The following is a 10,000-nucleotide window of genomic DNA, read 5'->3' as shown; positions in this document are numbered from 1 at the left end:
AGAGAGGTCCAAAAGGTCCTGGAAAATCCTGAGAGAAAAGACCAAATCGATGAAAAGCCAGATGCCATCAAAGTGAGAATTGATGAATCCTGCCTCAACACACCCCTATACCAAGCAAAGGCTCCCACTTCTCCCAGAATAAGAGCACTACAAGACAACTTCTCTCTGCTGGAACAGGACTACTTCATATTTAAAGAAGAAACTACCAACAACATCTGCCAGCTCCAAGAGCAGGTCATCCAGATCAGCAACCCCAATGTGCAGCTTCAACAGCTATGCACTGCTATGAGGCAGCTGGAGGAGGCCAACAAGGAGATGAGGCGAGAGTTGACAAGTGTGAAGCAAGAACTGTCCAAGAGAGAACAACATACACAGGCTCTGGAGAGTCAACTGGAGGAGATGAGGACCGAGCTAAGGTCGTACACCTCTCTCACTAGCAACACCTCAAGCAGAGCACAGAAACAACATGTGACCTCACAGATGGACAATGCCTCTTCGTCTACACCATCACAGCATACCCAAAGTCTGATAGACGAAAAGGATTGTGGCAGAGAGGAAAGCTTACGAAGACCAAGTTTGCTCATCGCAGGCGACATCAGATCCAACTACAACATCAACAGCATCAACAGTCCCAATTTGAACTGCAACAGTCACTCTTCCAACAGCTACAACAACAACAGCAGCAACAGGAACACTTTCATTAGCAACAGCAACAACAACAACAACAACAACAACAACAACAACAACAACAACAGACATGCAGCCAGCAGCCACAGCAACATTGACACCAGATGTGGAATCAGCGGAGAAAAGGAAAAGGACATCATTATCCTCTGTGACTCAAATGGCAACCACCTAAATCCAAGGAGGCTGTTTCCTGAAAGGTCAGTAAGGAAAATGTGGTGTCCTACTGTCCAGTCGGCTGTAAAGCTGCTGAGAGAGGGTAGGCTGGACAAGCCCTCCCATATAATTGTTCACACAGGGACTAATGACCTTGGCAACCACAACACAAGGTAAAGATTGCCTTAAGTTTCATTTAATAGTACTTTTCTGTTAATCTAGACTTACTTAATGAGAAGAAAATGCATTGTGTGTGTGTGTGGGGGGGGGGGGGGTGGGGGGGGGGGGTGGTAGTAGTTATAATATAGTAGATAATATAGTTAACAAAAATGGCAAACAGCTGCTTCAGCTTTGTAAAAGCCTGGGTCTCAACATCACTAATGGTAGAATCAAAGGTGACTCTCTGGGTAGGTACACCTACTGCTCACATCTTGGTAGTAGTGTTGTAGACTATGCAATAACAGATATTGATCCAAGCTACATTAATTATTTTATGGTTATGCCTCAAATTCCACTCTCAGACCACAGCCACATCACTCTGAGTTTAAAAACGAGAGTCAAACAAGAAACATCCCAAAAACATGACACTAAACTCTATCCCCTGCCAACTCAATTTCGATGGGGAACTGACAGTGTGCTTCAATATGAGACTGAACTTAATAGTACCGAAATTGAAAACCTTATATACACATTTTTGTTTTCAAAATTTCAAGAGGATAGAGAAGGCATAAATCTAGCGACAGAAAAGATTTCTGAAATTTTTAATTTAGTGGCCAGGAAAATACTAAAAGTAAAGAAAAAATACAAGAAAAAGAAATCTAAAACTAAAAAGAATGAGTGGTTTGACAAAGAATGTCAAACATTAAGGAAACAGTTAAGAACACTATCAAATAAGAAACATAGGGAACAAACAAATATAAGCACACGGTTACTATACCAACAAACTCTTACCAAATACAAATCATTACTAAGACAGAAAAAAGGCACATACATGAATAAAAAGCTACAAGATATAGAAGATGCTGTCGATCAAAATTCATTTTGGGAGTTATGGAACAAACTTGAGATCACCAAAAACACTAAACAGATCCCCCTATGTGATGCAAACATCTGGACAGACCATTTTGGGCAACTCTACAGTGAAGATGATAAACTAAATCCACTCCAAACACAATTGACTGATAAATTACAAGAATTGGAATCAAAAGTAAAAATGAATTGAACAATCTAGACACCCCTTTATCACTAGCTGAACTAAACGAAAAAATAAAAACCCTAAAAAACAAAAAGGCATGTGGGTGCGATGGGATACATAATGAAATGATTAAGTACAGCAGCCCAATACTGAAGCAAGCCATTCTCAAACTTTTCAATCTAGTTCTAGCTGTTGGTCATTTCCCATGGCCATGGAAAGAAAATCAAATCGTTCCAATCTACAAAAACGGAGATAAACTAGATCCAAACAACTACAGAGGCATTGCTGTAAGCAGCAACTTAGGAAAGCTTTTCTGTAGCATCATAAATAGCAGAATGTTAGAATTCTTACAGGAAAATAGGGTTCTAAGTAACTCTCAGATCGGGTTCATGCCAAAACACAGAACAACTGACCACATATTTACATTACAGACATTAATTGAAAAATATGTACAGAACACCAACAGAGGAAAACTTTTTGGATGCTTTGTAGACTTCAAGAAGGCCTTCGATTCAGTCTGGCATGATGGACTCTTACTTAAACTGATAGAAAATGGGATAGGGGGGAGAATCTATGACCTTATAAAAGATATATACAAAAACAACAGATGTTGTGTCAAAATTGATGATAAAAGAACGTCATACTTTAAACAAGCCAAAGGTGTTCGGCAAGGTTGTAGTCTTAGTCCTATACTCTTCAATTTATACATCAATGATCTAACATCAGACATAGCTAAATCCAAACTATCAGGAGTCACAATTGGGGGTAGAGACATTAAATGTCTCCTGTTTGCGGATGACCTCCTACTTCTGTCCCCAACTGAGGAGGGGCTAAAAGAGAGTCTGTCAATCCTGAAAAATTACTCTGAAATTTGGAACCTCCCCATAAATAAAGAAAAAACTAAAATAATGATATTTAAAAAAAAGACACGTTCAACAGACAATAAATATAATTTCACCCTTGGTGAAAGCAGACTTTCCCAAGTGACAAGCTATAACTATTTGGGCCTAAATATTTCCTCCACAGGCAATTTTAATCTGGCTATTAAAGACCTGGTTGACAAAGCACGGAGAACATATTATTGCATAAGAAAATCTCTATACCAATAAAACACCCCTATCAAATTGTGGCAAAAGATTTTTGATTCGGTTATCAAGCCCATTATCTTATATGGCAGTGAAATTTGGGGCATAAAACATCAAGATAATTATGAGCTATGGGACAAAAGCCCAGCAGAAACACTACACCTGGAATTCTGTAAGAACATCTTGGGGGTACACAGGAATGCAACAAATATTGCATGCAGAGCAGAACTTGGAAGATATCCACTATTAGTTGATATTCAAAAAAGAGCATGCAAATTCTATCACCATGTACTGTCCTCAAAACCAGAGGAATATAATCACAGTGCCCTTCTACAGAGGAGAACCCACCCAGAGAGAGATCCTTTTGATTATCTTATATCAAAACACAATTTGAATTTGAATACACCTGACATGTCTCAGGCAAAGTTAAAACATATCGAAAAATTAACAAAAGAAGAATATTACAAATATTGGCTAAACAATATTGAACAATCCAACAAATTGAAATGTTTCCAAAAAATCAAAACCAATTATGAATTTGCATCTTATCTAAAAGAAATTACCGAGTACAAACAAAGAAAATTACTAACATCCTATAGATTAAGTGAACACTCTCTGGCCTTAGAAATGGGAAGACACAGGCAAACCTGGCTTCCTAGGGAAGAAAGGTTGTGTTTGCAGTGCAGTGAGGGAGTAGTAGAAGATGAAAAACACTTCCTCACTGAATGCAGTAAATTCAACACAGTCAGGAACCAATATTTCCTTCAATTCAGCCAAATTATACCTCAGTTTGAACTATTAGAAAATGAAGACAAGCTCCCATACTTGTTGGGAGAGCATACAAGTTGTTTAAAACTCGCTGCGCAGTACCTGTTAACATGTCATAAATCGAGGAAGTGAGTGACCCATATTGTGACATGCTTTGCTTTATATCAATAACCAATACCCATGATAGCACATTGATAAATATACAGTATATAGTAATACTGGCACACACACACACACACACACACACACACACACACACACAGATAGATGGAACTAGTAACACTCTCTGCTTTCTATCAGGGACAAGGTAAAAACATTCATACACACTTCCATCCACCCACATGAGCAAACCCAAATGCACACACACCATCCACTCACAACAAACCCCAGCACTACACCCTGTGCCCCACACACAACCCCATATACAATATACACACGCACACACACACAGCCCCATATACAATACACGCACACACACACACACACACACACACACACACACACACACACACACACACACACACACACACACACACAGCCCCATATACAACACACACACACACACACATACACACACACATTTTAATGTTTTTATTTTGACCTTAACACAGGGGAAGATTCACAGATCCAAACATTGAAGGAAGTAAGTAAGTTACACACCTAGGCAGGTCTGATCAAACACAGAATGCATTGTGCTTTTTTCATTCTGAACTGCATGATTATGGGTAAACATGGCATCATCACTTCCAGATGGATAAACTACCTGTTATTGCAGGAATGGAGCAGTACTTTGCACACACACACACACACACACACACACACACACACACACACACACTCACCTGACGTCTCCTGGGTCCTCAGTCACCAGCACATCTGTCTTGCAGCTGGCCACTGGGTTGATTGACAGCTCCACCGGCGGCACCACAAAGCTCTTGCTGACCGGCAGCCACAGTCCTTGGCCCAGGCTGTAGGACGACCTGCAGGGGGGACAGCAACAACACAGCACTCAGGGGACAGCAACCGGACAGTGCTCAGGGGAGAGCAACCGGATAGCACTCTGGAACAAGACAGTGCTCAGGGGACAGCAACCGGATAGCACTCTGGAACAAGACAGTGCTCAGGGGACAGCACTCAGGGGACAGCAGCCGGATAGCACTCTGGAACAAGACAGCACTCAGGGGACAGCAACCGGATAGCACTCTAGAACAAGACAGTATATATATATTTATAAGTATATATACTCTTTTGATCCCGTGAGGGAAATTTGGTCTCTGCATTTATCCGTGAATTAGTGAAACACACACAGTGAACACACAGTGAGGTGAAATACACACTAATCCCGGTGCAGTGAGCTGCCTGCAGCAACAGTGGCGCTCGTGGTGCCTTGCTCAAGGGCACTTCAGCCGTGGCCTACTGGTCGGGGTTCGAACTGGCAACCCTTCTGTTACAAGTCCGAAGCGCTAACCAGTAGGTCACGGCTGCCCCAGTGCTCAGCAGAGAGCAATTGGACAGCAACCGGACAGTGCTCAGGGGACAGCAACCGGATAGTAATTGTGTCCCTAAAGGCAATTACACAGTCAGGGTCAGACAGTGCTCAGGGGACAGCAACCAGACAGCAGCCGACCAGCACTCTGGAATCGGACAGCGCTCACGGGGCGACAGAAACAGGACAGCGGTCAGTGACAAGACAAGACAGTGCTCAGGGGGCTTGGATGGCATGAACTGGCACAGGGCCCTGGACAGGGCTGCCCAGCGACGCACTGACACAACCTTGGACAGCTCAGAGCAGTGGCGCGTTGGCAAGGCCGTGCCAAGGCCTGCTGTTGGGCATGGCGCAGGGCATGTTTATTAGGACACGATGCCACCGTGGGTCCTGTCAGCGTAGAGGAGACGCGCCAATGAGAAGGCCAGTGCGAGCGAGCGGCGTTTCCTAACGCCACGTGGGCATCTCCTCGGCTGCCTGTGCGGGCTGCGCATCTCAAAATAGATCATTACCTTATTAGGCAATGGGGCGCAGGATACGCCATTACATACACTAAATAATGATGGATGCCACTTATCAGTGGCTGTAATCTACAGCACTGTGGTGCATCTGCATCTACTCACACACACACACACACACACACACATGCACACACACACAGACACCTTACTTGTGAACAATTTCCACTGCTCCTTAATCTGTATTTAAATGTATCTTAATCACGAGTGTGACTGGTTAATCACTTTGTGTAAACTGGAATTGCACTTCTCCGCGCTAACCGCTCTGACGTCCCTGATAAAGTGCTTACTGTTTACCGAGCCGAACGGATCATTAGTCAGCCCAAATTAATTTACTTACCCACAGGGAAGGAATATTAAGTGGGAATTTATAACATGCAAAAGCTGTTCACACAAGCCTTGGTGTTTGACCTACAACAGTAAAGTTCTCCGTTGAAACTTCCCTTTAAGTATCGGAACTCCCCCTATTACCGTCGCTCCCGTATTTCCACCGTCTTGCGTGTATGTGTCACTTAATAGAGCTGCACAGTCCCGCCCACAGCCGATGCCGGATGTAAAAATTCAATGCAATTTCTCCATTGACAATTGCGGTATAAGCCATAAAAACTTAACTGCACGTGGTAGACTTAAAACCAGCTACGGCTGTACTAAGCGATTGTATATGCTCCTATAGACACCAAGAGTTCATGGGGCACTAACCTTGTTTTGAGATAAATGCCTTTTATTCGCGATCTCTTGGATAATTACTTCATTACCCACAATCCTGAACAATCCCACAATCCCACAGTGATGCCTCTGATTGGTGGAAAGGCCGTTATGGTCATAGTTTGAAATTTTCTCAACGAAAAATATTGACAAAGATGGCGAAAATCTTAATGTGATTAAAAACTTTCTTGACAAATATTGGTACTTGTATCAACAAGTATTGGGGTTTATACATCACACGAACTTAGTCAGTGCCAATACACTATCAAATAGACCACTGTAAATGTTAGTTTAAACACTCAAACTTTTCAGATAGCCGACAGGCTAACCTTTAGCATTTCCGACATTGTATGACATTACATAATGCAGCTAACATTAGCCTACATGCTGCAACACAGGTATGAAATATATTATGTTTTAGTGAGTGTCCAAAGGGGTGAAAGCCACTTTAAATCGGGTCACATTATTGACTGTTGTGTGTCCGAGAGTCAGTTTGTGGGTTTTGTAAGGGCTAGCATGAGGGACAAGACCTACAAAGTTGTGGTGAGTTAAGCAGGGAGGTTGGTAACGTTAATTCTGCTAGCAGTGCTAGTTAACATTAGCTAGGCTACTGTAGCCTTCATACTGTATGATTCATATCAATCATTAACCTAGGAATACTTAGTGCATTTAATGAACATTTTGTGTAATAATTCACGACAAATTAATAAACTGAATATGGTGGTCCAAGAGCAGACCATGCACCAGTCCATGCATCAGCCCGACTGAGCAGTGATGACAGCATAGGATGAGTCAGGTAACGTTAGGAAGCACTGCCGTTAACGTTAACCGCTTTCACACATACACGATGATAAATGTAAAATTCAATATCAAAACACTATTATTTACACGATTACTCCTGAAATAACTGCTATTAACTGCACAATCACTATATAAAAATCACTGTTTGGAGGAAAGGGTTCGCGTGCTGTCGCCGGTTGGAAATGGCTAAATAAATCGCGCCGATTTTGCCTATATTATTCAGTGAGGCGCGGTGGTTTATGGGATGAGTAGTTCCTTTGCTCAGAAATTAAAATATGTACACAGTCTTGTACCTTTGACATTTTTTGGATTTTCTCTTCGTTTTTTCACTCGAAATGATATGTTGCATGCTTATGAGTTATGCCGTAGCTGGTTAGCCTAAGACATGCTGTAAAACTCTTATTTTCCAAACGTCAATGGGACAAATGAATGGGAATCTTACATCCGGCACCTAACCGCATTTTGGCTGTGGGCAGGACTGTGCAGCTCTATATCCATTTCTATACAAAGCAAGACGGCGGACTCCTAAAGAAACACAAGCACCCACATCATAGGTGTATCTAAATTAGCTATGTACCAAAAATGACATTTTACTGTGACTCGAAGAGCTATAAACAGTGTTGTAAGGCTGCGTGTACACATCCGCTTGGAGCTCTAGTGGAATTTTAATGTCATGTCGAGTGTGCCGTTTAAACGGCGTAAATAGGCGACCCATCAGGCCAGCACTATAACTCCGAGCGTGGTAAACAAAACCGGATATTTCAGGCAGTAAATTCTCCCATAAAGAACCAAACCAGATTTTGTTCAAATCTACACACCTATGGCTACTGAAAAATGTAAGGTTCATTTAGCAAATGTTATTTTGAATTGTTAAAAAACATTGTTGTTTTAGAATTTCCGAACAAAAGTGGTGATAATTGGGGGTGTTACGATATGGCTATTGTAGGCCTATATGAGTATCAGGACTGAGGCCATCGCCCGTGGGCAAGATTAGTGAAAATCTCTGCTAAGATGCCAACACTCTCTGCTAAGATGCTAACACTCAAATGTTTTGACATTGTATGAGAGATATCAGATTGGATACCAGAGCTCTGTTCTAGAGTCTTTGCTGGAGATCAAGACTGGGGCAGATGATCTTCAAATGGTTCCGTAAATTGAGCCTTGAATGTTGCATGACCTGACAAACTACTGTGATCAAAAACCCAGTGAAAATAACAAAACATACCGTCGTACACACATTCATGGGGAAAAACAAGTCCTGTCTATAGTATTTTCTGTTGGCCTTCTGTCTTTCCTAAGTATTTTCTGTCGGCCTTCAACTGAATGTATAGCAGTCCACCAGTCCACTCTGCGGCTTCAATACCGTTTAGTCACTGGAGGGCGTTTAGTGGTTGCCGGATGTCTTGCCTATTCCGATGAGCGGTGTGTGTGTGTGTGTGTGTGTGTGTGTGTATGTGTGCGTGTGCGTGTGCGTGTGTGTGCGTGTTTGTGTGTGTGTGTGTGTGGAGGAGCAGACACAGGAGGGGAAGCCCGGTCCCTGACCTCACTTATGGACGAGCGCTCAGTGAATCAAAGCAAATCAATGGCTACTTCCCTCCATAAATGCAGCTCTGGTGGCAGGGCCTCGCTCCCTCTCATCCATTGACACTGGAGTGGCCCATCGATTGGCTCTCCCTCCCACAGGCCTGGCTGGCCGTCAGGCCACCCCTCCCCATCAATCTGCCCCCCCCCCCCCCATCTACTGGGTCTCCATTAAACACAGTGAGAGCAGCCGCGGCTCCTGCACGCACCAGGGTTAGAGAGGGCTGGACAGGAAGTGCCCGGGGGCGGCCTCAGGCCTGGAGCTACCTTTTAATTTTTCAGTCTTTTTTAGACGCTTATCTTTCATCAGCGTGGCAAGGACGCACACCAGGGCTCCGGTCCCCAGGGTGACCGCAGGGCTAAGCCTCCGCAAAAAGAGCCAACTTCAGCAGCGGCCGATCCAAGTGATCTCGCTGATTGACAAGCGTGTGGACAATGGGGAGAAGACAAGGCCCTTGGCCAGGGGGGCGGAGCTGCCGCTGACAGTGATTGGCACGCAGCTCCAGGTGGGTGTGTTCATCAGACAGATGGCCCTGCAAAGTCAAGTGTGATGGTGAAGTGCCTCCATTATACAGAGGGGAGGCGGCCGGTGAATTTAGGGCCTCCCATCCTGAGCTTCTTGCTGTCCATGTCTCCTTCAAACTGACATCCTCTCACACACCAACACTCACCTGATTGGCTTGTTGCTACTTAAAGTGGCGAAAGGACATGATTACCTCCTGTACTCTCAAAGTTAAAGAGTTAAAGAGTGGAGTTGATGGGGAGACGGTAAGTAATTATCCAGTTCATATCCGGAAACATCCCAACAATCTCTAATCATATATTTGTTTTGTGTCCTTCAGAGTCAATGTTAACGCACACAAGCATGTAGTCTACTTATTCAGTTAACGCACACAAGCATGTAGTCTACCTATTTGTATATGTATATATACTTTTTTGATCCCGTGAGGGAAATTTGGTCTCTGCATTTAACCCAATCGGTTAATTAGTGAAACACAAACAGCACAGTTCAGTTAACGCA

The 10,000-nt window shown here is 43.3% G+C and overlaps 1 protein-coding gene across 4 annotated transcripts in view; it reads right to left on the bottom strand.

Annotated features, from left to right (window-relative positions):
• The window catches only part of LOC121679669 (astrotactin-2-like), a 542,058-nt gene that overhangs the window by 271,197 nt on the left and 260,861 nt on the right, over positions 1-10,000 (bottom strand). For all 4 annotated transcript variants that reach the window (XR_006021382.1, XM_042058566.1, XM_042058564.1 and 1 more), the window contains one exon: positions 4,731-4,868. Coding sequence is in view for 3 of the 4 variants with exons in the window: in XM_042058566.1 (XP_041914500.1) it covers positions 4,731-4,868 (138 nt within the window). In the remaining variant the exon portion in view is untranslated. The remainder of the gene's footprint in view (positions 1-4,730; positions 4,869-10,000) is intronic.

Source organism: Alosa sapidissima, chromosome 13, assembly GCF_018492685.1.
Source record: "Alosa sapidissima isolate fAloSap1 chromosome 13, fAloSap1.pri, whole genome shotgun sequence".
In the NCBI taxonomy this organism is placed as follows: Eukaryota; Metazoa; Chordata; class Actinopteri; order Clupeiformes; family Clupeidae; genus Alosa; species Alosa sapidissima.
This window is presented reverse-complemented; position numbering and strand designations above follow the sequence as displayed.